The 21,093-nt window shown below is 37.8% G+C and overlaps 1 protein-coding gene across 2 annotated transcripts in view; it reads right to left on the bottom strand.

Moving 5' to 3' along the window:
* Positions 1-21,093, bottom strand: part of SLC4A9 (solute carrier family 4 member 9) — a 53,196-nt gene that overhangs the window by 16,235 nt on the left and 15,868 nt on the right. For both annotated transcript variants that reach the window (XM_058176025.1, XM_058176026.1), the window contains exons 7-17: positions 16,051-16,205; positions 15,070-15,186; positions 14,665-14,839; positions 14,285-14,418; positions 12,016-12,287; positions 10,237-10,292; positions 8,254-8,448; positions 5,728-5,841; positions 1,955-2,116; positions 763-941; positions 366-438 (exon numbers count right to left, since the gene is read on the bottom strand). In XM_058176025.1, the coding sequence (XP_058032008.1) occupies positions 366-438; positions 763-941; positions 1,955-2,116; positions 5,728-5,841; positions 8,254-8,448; positions 10,237-10,292; positions 12,016-12,287; positions 14,285-14,418; positions 14,665-14,839; positions 15,070-15,186; positions 16,051-16,205 (1,632 nt within the window). The remainder of the gene's footprint in view (positions 1-365; positions 439-762; positions 942-1,954; positions 2,117-5,727; positions 5,842-8,253; positions 8,449-10,236; positions 10,293-12,015; positions 12,288-14,284; positions 14,419-14,664; positions 14,840-15,069; positions 15,187-16,050; positions 16,206-21,093) is intronic.

The following is a 21,093-nucleotide window of genomic DNA, read 5'->3' as shown; positions in this document are numbered from 1 at the left end:
ACAGTGGAACCATTCCTTCAGAGAGAAATCAAACAGTCTCAATCACACATCTGGCTTGTCTGCATTTTTTACTCTAGTCCACGAAAAGGAGAACAAATCCCATAGCCAATCCCTTTCTGTTCCAATACTTTCCAGCAATACATTAGCCTGACATTCAGGCAGCTGAATTCAGTTTGCTAGCAAAGTATTTTAGACAGAAAAATCAAAACTTTACATTTTTTTTATTTGCATTTATATCCCCCCCTTCTCCGAAGACTCAGGGCGGCTTACACTATGTCAAGCGATAGTCTTCATCCATTTGAACAGGGAAATGAAATAACAGATCTATGTATTAAATATTTATATGAATACTTTAAAAAAATTACCTTGAGCACCGGAGCAAGAAACACAGACAATCCTGTGAGAATAAAGACCATCAATCCTGTAACTCTTTGCTCCCTGTAAGAAGAGTACTTCTAAGTTAGGCCTTCATATTTCAGCCATTTGCCAATCCCATAAATCCTAAATCAATCCCAATCTTCCTAAATCAGTCATCTACCAATCCCACCCAAAGCCTTCATTATGTTATCCAGCAAAACGGGGTGGGCCCCAATCAATCATTTCCTACTATTTAATATGGTATTCCCTAATTTGGTGTTTTCCAAATGTATTAAAACTTCAAATCCCAAAGTGAGCCTAGCCTGCAGGAGTATTGATTTTGAATGTTGTATATATTTCCATGTTGGAGAATTAATCCTTAAAACTGTGATCTACTTCCAATACCTGATTCCAAGGAACTTTGGCTGTTCTCCTGGAGCACTGGTAGTGCTTTCTTTCTTAAGGCTGTCCATATGTGCCAGAGATATGACTGTGGCGGACACATACCAGGGCAAGCCCATAAACGATGTAACAATCATCAATAGGGAAACACAGAGGAAGTCTAGATGAAATCCTGCCCCTTTCTGCAAGAGAACATTGGAGATAGCACTAGGAGATGTGGGATGGATAACGCATGGTAAAGTTTTCTATTTTAGACTATGACTCTTTTAACTGATTTGGAACAATAACATTTTTATAAATTGTGTGACTTGCATAATTGATTATGCTTCCAGAATTTCATTACCTACAGTGAAATTAGGGTTAGAGAATTTTAAGTAAGATTTCATACATCAATACCATTTTCTTAAGAATCTAAAACAGAAAATGTTGCATATGGTCCTAAGAAATTCTACATGAGTCCTGGTAGCACAGTGGTTAGAATGCAGTACTGCAGGCTACTTCTGCTGACTGCTGGCTACCTGCAATTTGGCAGTTTGAAACTCATGAGGCTCAAGGCTGACTTAGCCTTCCACCCTTCCAAGGTCAGTAAAATGAGGACCCAGTTTGTTGGGGAAAATATGCTGATACTGTAAACAGCTTAGAGAGTGCTGTAAAGCACTGTGAAGCAGTATATAAGTCTAAGTGCTATTGCTATTGCTATATATTGTCTACTAAATTTGGAAACATATTTATTTTTGTTTCTTGCTTTGGTAACTAATGCTTTATGTTCTTCCTTTCTTCCAATATTTGCTTTTACAAATACGGAAGCATGGGTTTCTTCACACTAGTAACTATGGTAGTGAAAAATAACACAAAGAAAGCAAATTGAACAATCTGCAATATGCTAAGTTTATTCCTCCTTTTAAAAATAAATAAACCTGGAAGGCAGAATAGATGAAGTATGCAGCCCCTTTTTAAACCGTTTCCAATATGCTCTATAAAATCCTTTAAAGCTGGGTCCAGATTATATGAAAACATGCCATATAAGCTTACTTGGCTTTAAAAACCTGTTTACATAATTGTCTTTGAAACACAAGTTTAGTCTCAACAATTATTCTGGTGCTCGTCAGTTTATGGTTCAATATCTGTGTGTTTAAGAGAGATTTTCCAATAAACTAAAGTATTGCTACATTACACAGTCCAACCAAATACTGACCTGCAGTTTATATTCCTTGCGATTGAGAATGACAGCTGTTATCTGTTGATCCATGAAGATGAGGATGATAACTAGAATGGCAGGTACTGAAGACACTAAATATATCCACCACGGATTTGCTCCAAATGGAAACACGAGCCAGTGTCGCTTGGGATTTGTAGGCTGCAGAGGGAATAATTGGAAAAGGTTAGCAAGCCACAGGATGAGTTGGGAGTAGATAGCAGACAGATAAGCATTGCCTCTTAAAGTATTTGGCAAAGTATATCTGCACCTTAATTATCAAGTCTGAATGATAGTTCCAGGTGATTAAATTGTAGAGAGATTGTTTCAATTTTATGGATAATTATTATGGTTATCTGATTTTTCAAAAATGGAATTGTTTGATAAATCCATTTGTTTTGTGTACATTTTATGTCCCCAGTAAATAGCTTTCTGTACTTTATAATTACTTTGTATATAATAATATGTATACCTAATAAGTGTGTTTGTGAGTGTACTTTATGTTTATAAAATATAAAGCATATACAACAGTGGCCAAAATTGTGGAAACCTTTTTGGGAAATGTATTTTTGAGGTTTGGCTAATAACGCTACTTTTTTTTGGAATTTCAAGATAATCATATTCCACTGCTGGAATGGCCTGGAAGTAGCCCAGACCTTTACCCAACTGAAAATCTATGGTCCCTTTCTCTCTCTCCCCCCACCTCTTGTTCTTTCCTTTTTGTAGCTATATTGCGTGCATATGAATGGATGTGTCTTTGAATGTGTTTGGAGAATATGCTGTAACAAAGTAGTTAGAAAACAGTTGCTTCCATTACTGAGTTATTTGTTGAGGCAAACATCACTTATCTATGCTCTGAGATTGAATATATGATCCTATAACAGAATCATTTACCTGTTAAAAGCCAAATATCATGGGGCAAGTTAACATCCCACCCCCTCAATTTGTCATGAACCTTATCAAGTTCTCAGAGAACCCTAGGGTTCCATACAACACACTTTGCAAAATGCTGCTCTGGGATATCTTGAGAAACTGCACTCTAAAAAAGTCCTAATAGCATTCACTCTAGGATTCCTAAAGAATATAAATGTGAAATTGCTGACTTAGCAAGAAATAGATTGGCACTCAAAGCAGGCCCAGTGCCAGGGAATGTCACTGTGGGATGTACATAGTATGCCATCAATTTTAAAAAGGGGCCCAAGGGAGATATAGGAAATTTACTGTCTGTTCTAGTTAAATAGGTAGAAATTATAATAAAAAATAACAAGGCATATAAAGGGAATATTCTTGTTGAATGAAAATCAGCATGTATTCCACAAAGGTAAATCCTGCCTCACCAAGTTTTTTTAGAGCATCAACTGAAATGTAAACAAAGATGGCCCTGAAAAGACTTGGATTTTTGACAAAGTTCTTTTTCATTGACTCTTGAGTAAACTTAGCAGTCATGGAATAAGAGAACCTAACCCTAACCCTAACCCTGTCTTTTTATACTGATGTTTAAAAGCTCAAAAAGCAAATAAATGAAGAGTTTCTCAGTGAGTGAAGTAAATAGTGGAAAACTTCAAGGATCAGTACTAAGTACTTTTTTTTTTTTTATTCAAAAAGTTTTACAAAAAATTTTTCCCCCCCTTTCCCCCCAACCCCTCTCCCTTCACAAACCCCCCCTCCCCTGGCTTCCCGGAACAAACACAAGGTATAGTTAAAATAAAACAACCATATGCTAAAAAATTTTTTTCCCCAAAACTATTATACCAATTCTCCCTCTCTAGCTCTGACTTCCTCCTTACATAACCAAAATCCTTCAAAAAATTAACAATAAACAGTAATAAAATATATAGATCAGTAGAACAAATTAATCCTAAAATATTTAAAACCAGCTAAAGCATAAAAATCCAATCCAATTCAGAGAATATCTCCTTATAACTTCTATAACCATATAATTTTCCCCAAGTCTTTCTTACATAAGATCTTTCGAGAATATTCTATTTAAAATTCAATACAACAGATTATAGAATTTCAATACAGGGAAATTACAATATCTGTTCAACTTTAGTCCTTCCTCGTCAAAATCCAGTATAAATCCAAATATCTAGTCTTTTATGATGGTTATAAAACATATAATCAACCCATTTCTTCCAAATCTTCCTTACGTATTGTCTTTCAGAAAGGCTAAAATCTTTTCTGTTAATATTTCAAAAAAAATTCTTTCAAAATGATACTTTTGTCTCTTGCCATTTTTGATGCATTAGTCTCTGTCTTTCCTTCATTACTCCTTTTGAAAAGTCAGTCACAATATTTCCTAATAGTTCCTTATGTCCAAGAATCCACGAGTTACTGCCGATATTCCTCAATCCGAAAAGAAAACTCTTGGAAAGCATTAACCCTGTGAATTTTTCCATTTCGGAGACAGCCTCCTGTAGCACAAATTCAGGCTTTTCATCCAAACTTTTAAAAAGGCTTCTTTACATCCATTCCATATTCCAAGTCTGATTACTTTGGTTAATTTCTCCAAACTCTCATCCAAAACGCCTCCATTTTTTCCAATTCGTATTGTTGAATAATTAAATACATTCTTTCTGTATAATCCTGTATAAAGTCACGAATCCATTCTTCTGAAAAACCTTCATGGCAAAGTTTTTGCTGAAAATCGCCTTATGAAATACTTAAACAAACTAAAATAATCCAACAATCCACAGTCCAGTACAATAAGATAAAATCTCCATTCAGTTTCACTTTCTCAACAAGTAAACGCCATTTTATTTCATTGTGTTGATTGTAGATGAGAGGAAAAATTATTATTTTTAAAAGAAAAAATAGAAGTCAGATTTAATACTTGCAATTTAAATGACTGATCTCCTGTGTTTTATTCCGTCTGCTTATAAATATCCATAACAATCAATTGAAGCAGAAGTGGTCGCTCTCTTCTCTGTCTGCTTAAAGCAGAAACACACTGGGGCTGGAGCTTTGCAGAAGGAATTCCAGGGAACTTTCCCTTTCGAGTTCCCCAAACGGGGCCTCTAGAGAGAGCTCTACCCTTCCCTCTTCTGCTCTTTCCCTTCTCCTTACCGGGGAAGGTACTTTCAGCCGTTGATTTCGCCGGCTTTTACAGAATCCCAGCGCGGGCGCCCTTAGGGCGTCCTTCGGAGAGAGCGGAGCCACCAGAAGCCCAGTACTAAGTACTTTTTAACTTGTTTATTTTGACGTGGGTAAGCAATGAGAAATTAACCTTTTCCCAGCTTTTATATAGTCAGTGAAGACTATGAATTTATCTGAATTTCTCTTTCATGGTTATTTATTTTAGACTCTAGTAATGGATTTGTTAACAAGGGTGGGTTACTTTACACTTACTTAAATTGAAGTGCCTTTTTCTATCAGATTTCAATAAAATGTTCATACAGAGTTGTTTTGTTAGGATTACACAAGAAACAGCTGCATTACCAACTGGTCTGTATGGACAACTGAACAATGTATGGAGCATCGAGGCAGATTGTTTACATTTTATATAATCACAGCAGAATACCATCTGCTTACATTTCTAACATTCCGTAGAAGCATGTACCTGAAATACTCTGAGTTGTATGTTAAATTGGAACATCAATAAATGCCTGACAAAAGTAGACAATATAAACAATTTCTGTAATGTTGCCTAGAAATCTGCAGTAACTGGAAGTGACTACAGGTATGAAGTCATCAGGAGTTGGGATTAGCTTGAAGGAGACTATTCTAAGGCTGGGCTAAGAGCTCTTTTGTTTCATTGATATGACTAATCTTACCTGGAATGTGTTTGGCACAAGAAGCTTTGGTGTCTCTAACCCAAGAGCAGCATCAATTCCACAGAAGATGAGGATTGCCAGAATAATGGAAAAATCTCCCACTAGCTTCCTTACCTAAGAAGTGAAGTAACAGAATAGAATAACACAGTTGGAAGGGACCTTGGATATCATCTAATTCAACCCCTTATACCAATCTGGATAAATGGATGTCCAATCTCGTAAAAAAGCTCCAGTGATAGAGCACCCACAACTTCTAGAGGCAAGTCACTGTTCTCACAGACAGAAACTTTATCAATTCTGGGTTGGATCTCTCCTTGATAAGTTTCCATCCATTACTTCTTTTCCTCCCCTCAGATACTTTGGAAAATAGGCTGACCCCCTCTTCTCTGTGACTGCCCTGCAATATTAGAAAATTGCTATCAAATCACCGTAGTCCTTTTTTGTTGTTATTAAACTAGACATATCTAGTTCCCATAACCCTTTATTGTGTGCTCTAGCCTTCAGACCCTTTATCATCTTTGTTGATCTTCTCTGCACTCTTTCTAAAGTCTCCACATCTTTTTTGTATCATAGTGACCACAACTGGACGCAGTATTCCAAGTGTGATTTTACCAGTGCAGTGTAAAGTGGTACTGGTTCTTCTTGTGAACTTGATACTATTCCTCTGCTGCTGAAGTCTAGTACTGCGTTGTTGTTGTTTTATTGGCAGCTGCAACCCACTGGTGGCTCATACTGATTATCCACTAGAACATCTAGATCCTTGCCATAGGTACTCTTGTTGAACCAGGTACTACCTATCCTATATCTGTGCATTTGGTTTTTCTTCCCGAAGCAAAAGACTTTACTTTTCTCACCACTGAACTGCATTTTGTTGCACAGGGTCCAGTGTGAAGTTTGTCAGATCCTTCTGGAACTTCAGACTATCTTCTAAGGTGTTGGCTATTTGCAGGAGCTTGGAGTCATTTGCAAATTTGCAAATTTTCATTTCAAAAATGAAAAAGGCATAAAATTCACAAAACAAATATAACAATTTAGAGTTCATCTCAACTAACTACTAATTTTTTTCAAAAATTATGCAGGACTAAAATATTTTATACTAAAAAGCCCTAATCATGAAGTGAATATATACTGCATGTGGCATGTGCATATGGCAAAGGCTGAATGGCTTCAGAAGACGTTTGCAAAGGCTTTATGGAGCTAACAACAATCCTGGGATTAAGTCTTACTGAAGATATGTTCCCCCCCCCCCCCGATTAAATATATAGGAAACTGCATTCTAAGGTGATGGCGTGCATGTCACGTCTGATGCTTAGCCATTGTGATTACTACTATTTTGTTTCTCCTGTGTGCTTTTCAATGAGTGATGAATAAATGCATGACAGAAGAAGATGATGATAACGTTGGTTTTGAGTTTGAGATTCTTATTTGTATGAAAGTTTAAAAACAGAGCTCTGAATCCATTTTAAATCTATATGCTCCTGGAAATAACATTAACTAAGATCCAGGGGTGAAATTCACTTACCTATTCACAAATGTGTGTGCGCTATGCGCGCTCGTTTTGCTCATGCCATTGTCCACACATGCACAAAGCCTTCTGCGCATGCAGAGGCTTAAAATGTCACCAAAAAAGCAATGTCATAATCTCTGCGCGGGTGGGCGGAGCCTCCCACAGCTGCCGCTACAAGTTCACCTGAGCCAGATAGAACTGGCTGAATTTCACCTCTGCTAAGTTCCAGTCTGTATTCCTAAATACCTGTCAGCCAGTGGTGGGATTCAAGTAATTTAACAACCGGTTCTCTGCCCTAATTAATTCTTCCAACAACCAGTTTGCCAAACTGCTCAGAAAGTTAACAACCGGTTCTCCCAAAGTAGTGCGAACTGGCTGAATCCCACCACTCTGTCAGCCCACCATCTGCCATTTTAATGAGTTTGCTCCTGGGAATTGTTTGCCTTATGTATCTTCTATAGCCCCTGAAGAAATCCCTGCTTGCCCAGTAGGAGGCAATCACAATCACTCACAAAAAGCAATCGAACACATTTCTCAGCAATTAGCAGCTATTCCTCACATAAACTTTTCAATCCGTAGGTTAGTACAGAACATACAACTTTTTTCTTTACTGTTTTCTACTTTCTTTTTACCCAAAGAGAGAATCAAGATAGGTAAGAATGGAAAATCAAAACAGAGATGAAAACTGATGAGATGGGAAGGAGGCTTTGAGAAATAAAGACAGAGGGAATGTGAAAGAGGAAGGAGGCATACCCATGATCTTTTCCTCTTCTTCCATTCTCTACCTCGTCCCCATTTCCTACAAATTTCCACTTTTTTACTATGCAGGTAGGCCATCATTGTCCTGGTATTTTCCAATATGTTTAACTGTAGCTCCTATCATATTGTAGGATAATTGGGGGTAGCCATTACAGGAAGACAGAGTACGTACACAAGCTTACTCACAAGAAGGAAATAGTGATTTATTTCATAAATTCAATCAACATGTAATGGATAGGATAGGATAGATAGCTACTTACACCAGTGGGAAAATAGCGACTTGATTTAAATTTTTTCAGGACCATAGCACAGAACAATGTTCCCAGAAACAGAATGAAGGACATGAAAGTGATGTCAGGCACGTAGTTGCAACTGTTGCCCACTAGATGGCCCCCTAGTTGCATACACTGATCCTTGGTCAGGAGGGACCAGTTCCCCGATTCCACATCTGATAGCTGTGAAAAAGAAAGAATTGCGCCTCAGAGGAAGATCCCTGTTTGTCCAGGTAATGAGTATACACCACCACTCTTAAGAAAATATTTAGACTGTTTTTCCAATGGCCTAAACAAGCTGGCAACTCAGGAAACTAATCCAACCAGTCTACAAGACTCCAGACTGGGTCAAGTTGCGGCGGAATATGAGAGAAAATTATATTATTAGCTAAAATGGAAGAGGGATCATTGATCATGTACAGGTTAATATGCTGCCACCTCCATTTTCTGTGAGAATGTGGTTTGTATTTTGACCTGTGTCATAACCGATTTACATTTTTAAGGCATTTGAGTTCTGTATTGGATTATTGCTTTCTCTGTTTTTAATCTAGCCTCATTTTTCAAAAACGTTCCCCATGTTTGGATTAAGCAAGTAAACAAACAAACAAAGTGCATACCTGCCTAACCTACATGATATACAATATTACATTACAGGTAATCCTTGATTTATGACCACACTGAGCCCAAAATTTCTGGTTCTAAGCAAAACAGTTGTGGAGTTTTGCCCCACTGTATGTCTTTTCTTGCCATAGTTATTAAATTAATCACTGCAGTTGTTAAGTTAGTAACAAAGTTGTTAGGTGAATGTGGCTTCCCCATTGATTTTGCTTGTCGAAAGGTTGCAAAAAGTGATACATGATCCCAGGACACTGCAATCATCATAAATACATGCCAGTTGCCAAGCATTCAAATTTTGATCATGTGGCTACGGAGGTGCTGCAGAGTTGTAAGTGTGAAAACCAGTCATAAGTCACTTTTTTCAGTGCTGTTATAACTTTGAATAGTTTCCAAATGAACAATGAATAAATGAATGACTAAATAAATGGTCAATGACTACCTACCTGTATTTTTTAGGGGTTTATCACATGCTTATGTGTTTCACATACAAACCACTAGGAACCATTTTCTGAATCTGCCAGTAGATAAGCTTAATACAACAGATGAGCCCAAGGAGGAAATGGGGCAGCAGCCTACATGTCCTCCTATAGCTTTCTTCAAGAGGAATTCAGTTTCAGGTACAGTCTAATTCCCAGATTCTCTCACTCCTGGGTAAACTGATTGGAAAGCACAAAAAGGTCGAGGAGCCACAAGGGCACATGCTCTACTTCTTCAGCGCAGGAAGTAGAGCTTAGAAAAAAGAGAGCTAAGCACCTTCAGGCTGCAACTGCAGGTTAACCCCGAGTCTTTCTTTCTCAGCTTCTGCATGATAGTCTCAGCATAGGATGAGAACCTGTCCTCACTGATCATCTGGAATTTCACTTTTAACAACCTACTGTTTTTTTAAAAGTTTCTGTGTGCTCTTTGGCTTCTAACACTACTGGTACTTAGTCTTCTGATATGTATGTGGCTGTGGCTTTCTCAAATGATACAGAATCAGCAGCAGTAATGGTAGAGAAGTCCTCAGCAGCAAAACAATAACAACAACAACAACCAACAGGGCAACACATCCCGGTTATCAAGTGCAAAAAGACTGCAGTACTCCAAGAGGTACAGAATCTCATCCACACAAAACATGCTAATCACAACATGCTATGCCTTTCCTATAGCTCAGTTTCCATTCTTTTCTAGGGTAGTAGCCAAGTCTTGTATACTGTATTCCTTTGCTTCCATCTAGTGGTTGCCTGGTCTTTTGCAATACATACAATATATGGTTTTGCCTCATCTTTCATTCCGATATGCAGTATTAAAGATAAGAGTAAAGGTTTCTCCTGTCCAGTCATTTTAATTAATGAAAATAATTTTATTTGTTACCTGTTCAAAACTGCTGAGATTAGGGAACAGAGTCTGGTTCAGGTCAGAGGAGTTGCCTGCAAGAAACAATCATCCAAGATATCAGCAACTCATTCTGATTTGTGCAATGCAAGGACCGGAGAGGGTAATAAAAAGCAAGAACTTGACAGAATTTTTGGATGTCTGTTTTTGTGGCATCTTAAATATGTATTCAAAATAGGTTGGTAACATAACAAAGATGCATATTGTTTCTTGCCATAACTCTAAAGACTGGTATGCAACATGGCCAGCTATTAGGTGGACATTGTTATTTAAAGATTTTAAAAGGAACAATGCAAGACGAACCAGAAAAGTAGCAATATCATAGAAGAGGGGACTGGTACTGCAATCTACCTATATCCACATACTATATTCTCCAGCCTCTACTCAGAACAACAAGGAAATACTGGATTTCCAAAAAGAAAATGACTGACAGATGTAAAACAGAGGAACCTTTGCTTATAAACCTAGGGACTACCTAAATGTAGGAGACTAACATACTTGAATAGAAGTGAATCAAACTGTGCAGGTACCTGCTTTTCTGTGTGGATGATTTCAAGTCCAATTAGGCTGCTTAGGCCTATCAGAGCTTTTCTTTGAGATATGGGAGAACCCTTTTAGCACTTCCAGTTGGCATGTGTCAGCTGGGGGACTGGTTTAGGCTGCCTTGATCTACTAATAGGGACAAGCGCAAGACAGAGAAAACATAAAAATAAACCACTGAAGATCAACCCAGTTGGTGACTATCTGAAACAAAGTATTACTGATTGCATCAAGATTTAGTGGTGGGATGGGGTGATATCTCAGCTATATTTGATAAATACCCATGTTGCATTTTTAATACCTATTTGTAAATTTTTTCTTAGTTATTAAGATTTGTAATGCATGGTCACACTACATTGCCCCAAGCACTAGTGGAATCCAGGGGTGAAATTTACTTACCACACTACCGGTTCTCAAATGTGAGTGATCATGAGTGTGCTCTCGCTATGCTTGTGGGTGACATCTCTGCGCAAGCGCAGAGGGTCAAAAATGGGACGTGATGACGTCCGGGCAGGTGGCCAGAGCCTCCGCTGCCAGCACTACCGGTTCGCCTGAGCTGGACAGAACCGGCTGAATTTCATCACTGGTGGAACTTTAAAGTCAGTTTGGTTTGTACTTGAATTAGATTTCATTTTTTTACAGTTGTTTTATACTTTTTATTTTATGTTGCTACTTGTCTTAAAGTTATGTATGTGTGTGTGTGTGTGTTATAGATATTCTTTGACTTATGACCAGAATTGAGCCCAAAATTCATGTTGCTAAGTGAGGCAGTTGTTAAGTGAATTTTGCCCCCTTTTATCACTTTTCTTGCCACAGTTGTTAAGTGAATTGCTTCAGTTTTAAGTTAGTAACACGGTTGCTAAGTGAATCTGGCTTCCCCATTGATTTTGTGTCAGAAGATCACAAAAAGGTGATCACATGACCCCAGGACACTGTAACCATCATTAATATGAATCAGTTGCCAAGCGTCTGAATTTTGATCATGTGACCATGGGGATGCTGCAATGATTGTAAGTCTCCATTTTCAGTGCTGCTGTAATTTCAGACAATTACTAAATGAACTGTTGTAAATCAAGGACCACCTGTATATTATAATTTATAAATACGTTAACAGTTACTTTTCCATGTATTTGTTAAGAATTCTTGATGGCTTGTCATCTAAAGATCACTATCACTAACCCATCCTTCCACCATAACATCATTGGTTGCTCATATTACCTGTCTCAGTCAGACGGCAGGTACAGCTATATAAGGTGATGTCATTGATTTTATACTCCCAATTGACAGGGTACTGTTCCACCAGAGACAGCATCTTCTTCACAGCATCATAGATGAAAATGAAACTGATGAGGGCACAGAAACCTTCCTCAGTGAAGCGTGTGAAATACTGCACCAAGTAACTAGCTTCAGTAGCCACCAGGATAAGGCCAAAGAAGGCCACCCACAAGCCAATCCAGAGGCGGAATTCTAAATAATCCAAGCTGTGGTCTCTGAGAGGAGGGAAGAGCCAAAACAGTCATATTTCTAAGCAAGTTGATTTTCTAAAATGAAGCCTGAGCTCTTAGCCAGACAATTAATTCATTTCTAGCAGGACTACCCCCAAATCTCAAGTTAAATTGAAAAATTTCCCTTAGTGTGGCTCTCTTTTGCCTATTAAGAGACCAGATTCAATCACCAATAATGAATTCTCATTGGTAACTGGCTTTTATTGCCTTGCAGCTTGACGCACCTATTTGGGAAGTTATGAAAAATGGGTGAAATGAAGTGCCAGTATCAATTTTTATAGCAACCATCAAATGATTACAGGGAATAAATTGAGTGGAATGCCTCCATTAAGGAAGGACATGCCCTTTCTTCAATGCTGGAGCTCAGGAGTCAGTTTTTCTCCTTAGTTACATTAGAATAGAATAGAATAGAATAGAATAGAATAGAATAGAATAGAATAGAATAGAATAGAATAGAATAGAATAGAATAGAATAGAATTTTTTATTGGCCAAGTGTGATTGGACACACAAGGAATTTGTCTTGGTGCATATTTATTTATTTATTTATTTATTTATTATATTTGTATACCGCCCTTCTCCCGAAGGACTCAGGGCGGTTCACAGACAAAAAACAACAGAAAACATATAATAGATTAAAAACAGCTAAAGAATAGATAGTTGAATTCAATTGATGCTCTAACTTTTGAATACAAATTTAAAACCTCATTTAAACCCCTTTTTTAAAAATCCCAATTTAAAAAACTACATTCAGGCTAGTCCTGCTCTTCGAAACAGCAACGTCTTCAGCTCGCGGCGGAAGGACTTGAGATCGGGGAGTTGACGAAGCCCCAGAGGGAGCTCGTTCCAGAGGGTAGGGGCCCCCACAGAGAAGGCCTGTTCTCAGTGTACATAAAAGAAAAGATAAGTTCATCAAGGTACAACATTTACAACATAATTGATGGTCAATATATCAATATAAATCATAAGGATTGCCAGCAACAAAGTTACAGTCATTCAGTCATAAGTGGAAAGAGATTGGTGATGGGAACTATGAGAAGATTAATAGTAGTGCAGATTTAGTAAATAGTTTGACAGTGTTGAGGGAATTATTTGTTTAGCAGAGTGATGGTCTTCAGGAAAAAACTGTTCTTGTGTCTAGTTGTTCTGGTGTGCAGTGCTCTACAGTGTTGTTTTGAGGGTAGGAGTTGAAACAGTTTATGTCCTGGATGTGAGGGATCTGTAAATATTTTCACGGCCCTCTTCTTGATTCGTGCAGTATACAGGTCCTCAATGTATTATCAGAATACATTGAATATACAGAACACACTATCAGGATATATTGACAATGTTTGTACAAAACCACCCTTTCCTACAAGCTTAACTTTCTGAAGTGCTTGAATGCAACTCTTATTACACTCAACTAGTACATTCTTGGTCTTGCTGGATGGTTTAACTATATAGCCTACTATAATGGAAAGATTCTACTTAAGGGAAGAATTGAACTTGAAGGATGAGCAAGGCTTTGCTGTCATATTTGGTATCCTCCTTGCACTTGACCAGTTCAGAATTAATTTACATGATCATGTTGGAAAGAGAAGCTTTGCTGATTTTCTTGCTGCGAGCTGATTGGCTAAACCAGCCTTATAAATGTTCTACTTAACACTCTTGCAGAACAGCCTTGTTTGAGATACCTTAGTAAGATTTATCAAAGCAAGTTGACCTGGATGTATATTAAATCACTAGAAAGTTGTGTGAGATATTTAATCTATTTTGACTTTATTGCAATTGTGTTTTGTTCTATATTACCAACAAGTAGCAGTGTTCAAGTCAGAGGTGGAAAGACAGAATGACAGATCCAAACTGCAAGGATGAGTATTGGCTAGACAACAGGCATAGGCATTGCAAATCTTATATAATCCCCAATCACCTTGATAAGGCTCAAGGAAAGAGAGTTCATGAAGGCTTGCTCCCAACATGCATACCAATATGAGGTGCTACTTACTTGCTGAAGGAGAACAGAAGACGCTCAAAGACAAGGACAGGCCCAGTGCTACTCAGGATGGTGAGTGGCTGCCCAGCAAATAGGCAGAAAAATGCACCAGCGAAGGCAGTACCCAGGAAGCTTTCCAGAACACCCTAGATCATATGAGGAAGCACATGGCTTTGCTTGGTTGAACATTAGCAGCATACCAGCTCTCAAATGATGGACACAAGTCAGCCAAATGGCATAACTACATAGTAATATGAAACTGTTTGTCTATTAACATTGGTAGGAATGTATGTACAACTAAAGAAATGCAGACTGATGCGGTGAGGAAAAGTAATGGAAGTTATAGGATTCCATTATCCAAGGATTGTAGGCTACCAACTTTTTGCACAGACCTGCATGTTATTTGTAGCATCTCCAAGCATTCCTCCAAAGGTGATTGCGTTGGTGACTGTAGCCAGGTAGATATAGAGGATGGCTGAGAGACACTGGAGGCTGAGGCCATCAGAGAAGTCACTGCCATACCAAGGGGCTTTTCGCTGGATATCCTTTAATAAGCCTCCAAATAGCCTGCAAGAAAAAAACTTTTTATTTTATTTTTATTTTTTTAAAATTGCTATACTGTATATGTGAACTTTGGATATCTTATGTTTCTTTCTAAACTTGTACTCTTGGGGAAAGGATAGAAGAGAATTCAAACTGACTTTCTTTTCAGGACAGTACGATTCTCCCCTGCAGCTATACAATGAAGAGAGACACCTCCATGCTTTAATTTCCCCAGCCGAACCTCTGAGTTTTACCTTCCAGTCTTCTCTAGCTCTTCACTTATGTACTGGTGCCCATGAGCCTGTCGGTCATCCACAGCAGATTTGTTTCCATTAGCATGAGGACTCCAGTCACGGATGCGCAAGGAGATCCTGAGGATGTAACAGGGATAATATTTATTTATTTATTTATAGTATATATAGTATATATAAGCATAAGCATGAAATTACTATACAATATATAAGCATATATGTAAGTATGAGTATGTAATAACTATATTAATTGGATATAATGAAAGGAAACAATAGGACAGGAACGGTAGGCACGCTTGTGCTCTTATGCACGCCCCTTAATATAGTATATAATACAGCCAATTTGTGTACACACAAGCCATATTATAATGATGGTGATTGATTCTGAGCTAAATATCATATTCTGGTTCTTACAACCAAACTCCAGCTATTTCTGTTACTTCCAGTGCAACTCACTATCTAAGCAACATATCAAAACAGAATCTCAGAGAAAGCCAATGTGGGATTCATATATATTCTGAAGTAGCACTGTAGGGAGTTTTATTATTGTCTTATCATAGTGTATCAAAGTAAAACAGCAGAGCCACATGCTTCCTCGTATGATCTTGTTTCTAAGAAATAATCAAATTGCATGAGAAAACAGATTTCTCATATGGTTAAGTTGCATATCATGAGTGATACAAATATATTCTCTGGATATAAATGGAAACTGTGACATTTTCACAATTTCAGCCAGCTAGGATTACAGAGGTCATTAAGACAGGTGGAGGAACAGCACTTTTTTCAGCAACAGGTACAGAGCTGGAAAAATGGAACATCTCAGCAACACATAAGTACAGATGCTTATGGGGAATATATAGATTTATATCCAGATAACGCATGTAATAGTAGAATACTTTCCACCTAAATTTTAATTAGATTTCCTTAGATTTGTCAAATGTGATGCACATTTTTCTTCATCTGCCTCTCTTTTCAGTAAGATACCTTTTCTGTGGTGAGGGCAAACTTTTTGGGGGACAAATTCGAATGGTTGGATCCCATTTGCCTGGTGGTAAGACAGTCAGCTCATCCAGAAACTCATCAATTCCTGCAACGAGGTCTTCAGTATCTTTTGCTTTCCAAGCAATTCTCTGAAAAAGCTGGAAGGCAATATCGTTAGTTCTAGGTATTCTTTTTAGCAGGAATAGCACAGTAAGAGGAAACAGCTTTGTGAAATGGCTTCCTTGGTTTAGCAAAGCAAACCACAGCTTAGCTTACATAGCTTGAGAGAAAGACTTGGAAAAAGGATTGCCATGTTTTAATCCACAGAATTTATAAAACTATGCAACAAAGTAACAAACCTGGTAGGACTTCATTTGTTCATTTATTTATTTAATTAATTTAATCCTTCTTTTTTCCTTTTTCAGCAATAAAAGAAACAAGAACCAAATTTTGATGCATTTGTTCATTCAAATTTTCAATAGGATCCACAAAAAGATCTCATAACATTCAGTGGCAAAAGTACAAAAAAATCCAGAAAATGCAGAAGGGGTTGAATGATTTTTCACAGAACCAGTGAAAATGAAGACATTTTGAATAGTTAGAATTACCATATTTTTCAGACTATAAGACACTCTAAAGTAAAAGACGCAGTTAGCTTTTGGGGAGGAAAACAAAAAAAAAATCTGCCTCTGCCTCCCAGCAATTTGCCTCCTTGCAGCAAACAGCAAACAGCATGGTCAGTTTCAGCACAGCCTGATTTAGCACAAACAGCTGATTGGAGGTTGGATCTGCCTCCCAGAATACCAGCCTGTGTGGGGATCACCACTGCCCATTGGCGCTGCGACTGCTCATCACCGCTATCACCTATTGCCGCCTCCACGCATCCCATTTTCGGCCCGTTCTAGGCAGCGGGGATCACCACCACCGCTAATCCCTGCCACCTGGAACGGGCCACAAATGGGATGTGCAGAGGTGGTGATAGGTGACAGCGGTGATGGGCAGCAACAGCGGTGATGGGCAGCAGCGATCCCTGCAGCCTGGAACAGCTGATAGGTGGTATTCTGCGAGGCCAATCCAACTGCCAATTAGCTGCTCATGCTAAATCAGGCTGTGTTGAAGCTGACCACACTGTTTGCGGTCTTGCACTCTTTGCTGCAAGGAAGTAAATTGCTGGGAGGAAGAGACTGAAGTGTGGGGGCCAAAGGGTGGGCGGGGCTTCAGCAACATTCGCTGTATAAGACACACAGACATTTCCACCTACTTTTTTTTGGGGGGGGAGTAAATCTTATACTCCAAAAAGAACAGTAAATACAAATTGCCATCCTAAGGAGATGACATACAGTATTATGTTTCACTGAAATTCAAATAATGGAAGCAAGACTGATGTGTTATCTATATGTTTTAAGCAGAAGTGAAATCCAGCAGTTCTGACAGGTTCTGGAGAACCAGTAGCGGAAATTTTGAGTAGTTTGGAGAACTGGCAAATACCACCTCTGGCTGGTCCCAGAGTGGGGTGGGAATGGAGATTTTGCAATAACCTTCCCCCACGAGTGGGGAGGGAATGTGGATTTCATAATAGCCTTTCCCTGCCACACCCACCAAGCCACACCACGCCCACCAAGCCACACTCACAGAACCAGTAGTAAAAAAATTGGATTTCACCATTGGTTTTAAGGCATCCATGACATTTGAAATAATTGGAATTTTAATTGTTGTTTAAATTATTTTAATGTTAGGGGAATAGTTATCTATAGGAAACTTATGACAATAAATTCATCTTTTTTATCCCAGAAGAAAATCAGTACAAACAGTTAAATGCTACTGAGTGTATGGGGAAAGATTTCTAGATTATTTTTTACCTAAATTGCAGTTAATGGAAACTTTTATTTGCTACTTTAATGTCTTTCACTTTTATCAGTAGATATACATATTTCTTTTAATTTCTTTAATAGAATGCAGATACTTAAGTAAAAATGGCACTGTAGCTCCAATTAGAAAATTATTAAATTTCCTTTTCATATCATGATATGATATATTTTATTATAGCTCTATTGTATTTTTGAGGGGTGCGGTAGCTCAGTGGCTAAGATGCTGAGCTTGTCGATCAGAAGGTCAGCAGTTCAGCAGTTCAAATCCCTAGCGCTGTGTAACAGGGTGAACTCCCATTACTTATCCCAGCTTCTGCCAACCTAGCAGTTCGAAAGCACGTAAAAAATGCAAGAAGAAAAATAGGGACTACTTTGGTGGGAAAATAACAGCGCTCCATGCGCCTTTGGCGTTGAGTCATGCTGGCACATGACCATAGAGATGTCTTCGGACAGTGCTGGCTCTTCGGCTTAGAAACAGAGATGAGCACCGCCCCCTAGAGCCGGAAATGAGTACCACACATGTGCGAGGGAACCTTTACCTTATTGTATTTTCTGCATTAAAAGCTGCAAGTCATATCTGGAAGATAGTTATAAAATTTTGACTCTTCTTTACATGACATTTTTATACTATAGGATAATTTGAGTCTAAAAGTCGCACAGCTTTTTTTTTTTTGTAGAAGTAATGGGTAATTAGGATTAGACATTGCCAATCAAGTTTTTAACTCATTTAAGGTTTTTTTAAACTTTATATCTCACCTTTATTATTTTTACAAATAACTCAAGGCAGTGAAGATACCTTCTTCCTCCTATTGTCCTCACAACAACCACCCAAAGAGGTAAGTTGGCTGATAGAGAGTGACTGGGCCAAGGTCACCCATTTGCTTTTCATGGCAAAGGCAGGAGTAGAACTTGCAGTCTCTGGCATTCTAGCCTTATGCCTTAACCACGAGACCAGATTTTTGCAGTTATTGCAAAAAGAATCTGGGTGTCCAAATTTGCAAAATAGCAGGTGAAACATTACAGAGAAGCTGCGAACAATATTGGTTAGGCAGATTATGTATGCATTTGGCTTTGTCTGGATTATTGCAGCACATTCAAATAGGGCTACCTTTGAAGAGCAATTGGAAATGGCAGCTAATGCAATGGTTTGCATAACATGCTCATATGGCCTTGCTATTTCAAGGGGTACAAAGGGTTGCAGGTTGGCTTCTGGGTGCAATTCAAAGTGCTGGTAGTTATTGTCAAAGTCCTATATAGCTCAGATCCTGACTATCTGCAAGACTGCCTTCTCCTGGGAGTAGGTGCCCATCCAAGAAGGCTGGGTTCAAGCAGGTCTTGTGGGTTGTTATTGCAATGTTGCTCCTTTGCTTTTGGACATGAAATAATGCTCTTCCTATTTATTTAGGTTGATATATGTTCGGATTTTGATTTTGTACTTTTATGTTTATAACCTGATTTATAGATATTCAGAGCCATTATCCATTGGAATGACAAATGAAAATAATGAGTGATTTTAATATCACATGATACTAGACCCACAACTGGAAGATTATTCTATAAAAAGATTCTATGAATCTTTTCCTTTGTTCAGTGGGGCCTGATTTTTATACTAGCATAATGAGATTTATATTTTTCTAATCACAAAAATTAAAACATTTGAAGAATCTTTTCCAAAGTCATAATACCTACATTTTAAGAAGATTAAATTTCTCTAATTCTCACTTTTAATACCTTCAATCCTAAAAACTCTTAATATTTTATATGTAAATATTCTTCATCAGTTTTGCAAATAGTGTCCATTTTTTAAAAATCTGCTATTTGATAATCTGCTATTTTAAATTTTACTACTAGTCACACTTCTGAAATATTTTTTGATAATTTTTTCATGATGTTTTATATAATAAAATTTTGCTTCTGTGTAATTGTTTACTTGAGAAACAAAACATTTAATCTCCATTTTAAGATGAAAGGTGATGAAGGCAATGGATTATAAATACCAAACAGTAGTGAAACATAACTGATTGTAATTTCAGTTGTATATTTGTTAATATGTAAACAAAAGTTAAGTGAGATTAAAGTACTATCTATTCTTAAATTTATGTTTGATATTTGTTTACATAACTGTTGGATAGTTAGGCTTCCAATCTAAATACAAGTTCTTCATTTCTGATTCAGGTTGAGTATATGAGTTCCTTTATATTTGCCATTATAGAAATATGTGTTGAGAAATCAATTCCAATTCCATGCTTCATTTATCCAAATTTTATACCATGTTTAACTTATGGAGCTATGCCAATGCACCTTCCTTTTTTTCTATATTTATCCTCATACTAGAGGTTTGATTCAATAATGGACTGGGTCTTTTGCAAAAACTGCCTTCTTCTAAAGGGTGATTTAGATGTTATATTAGCTACTGAATACTTCATGCAGTGGTGGGTTGCTCCGGTTTGGGCAAACCGGTAGTGGCAGCAGCAGGAGGCTCCGCCACCTGCCCAGATGTCATCAAAAATGCTCTGCACATGTGCAGAAGTGCTGCATGCCCACAAAGCACGTGAGTGTATCTGCGTGTTACCAATAACAAACCAGTAGCCCCAGGATTTGAAACCCACTACTGACTACATGACCAGTTTCATTCTTACAATATTGTTTCATAGAATCATATGGAAGGGACCTTGGAGTCCTTCTAGTGACCTAGATGTTATTTAAAGGGTGGCTTATGATTTCAAAACCAGTCCCTGTCCAAGACTGCATCTCATCTCCACTATTAAATAATTATTTGAGAAATATCCCTATGTATACCAAGCAGAGTTAATTGTTTATAATGAGTTAAATGTTTAATTTTCTTAATATCCACAGCCCTTAAAATATAGACATACATATATTTAATGCTTTTCCTGCAAATGCTTTTTTTTCCACAAAAAGCTTTTTATTTTGGATATCAAACAACAGAGTTCTTTCTTGAGAGAGAACAGCAAAAAAGGAGAGGGGAGGGAGCGGATACAAGGCTATCTCCCCTCTTCCAGCAATAGTGGCAAAAAAGAGGAAGCCATTAATGAAGATAATTGACAAAGTTTGACAATTGATTTTTAATGAATAGAAAGCATATTGGGCAGAGTGGCTTTTTTTGTGCCAAGTTTGATGTATGACTGAACTTTGAAATCCTGAGATTTGTATCTGA

This window comes from Ahaetulla prasina, chromosome 3 (assembly GCF_028640845.1).
Source record: "Ahaetulla prasina isolate Xishuangbanna chromosome 3, ASM2864084v1, whole genome shotgun sequence".
NCBI lineage: Eukaryota > Metazoa > Chordata > Lepidosauria > Squamata > Colubridae > Ahaetulla > Ahaetulla prasina.
This window is presented reverse-complemented; position numbering and strand designations above follow the sequence as displayed.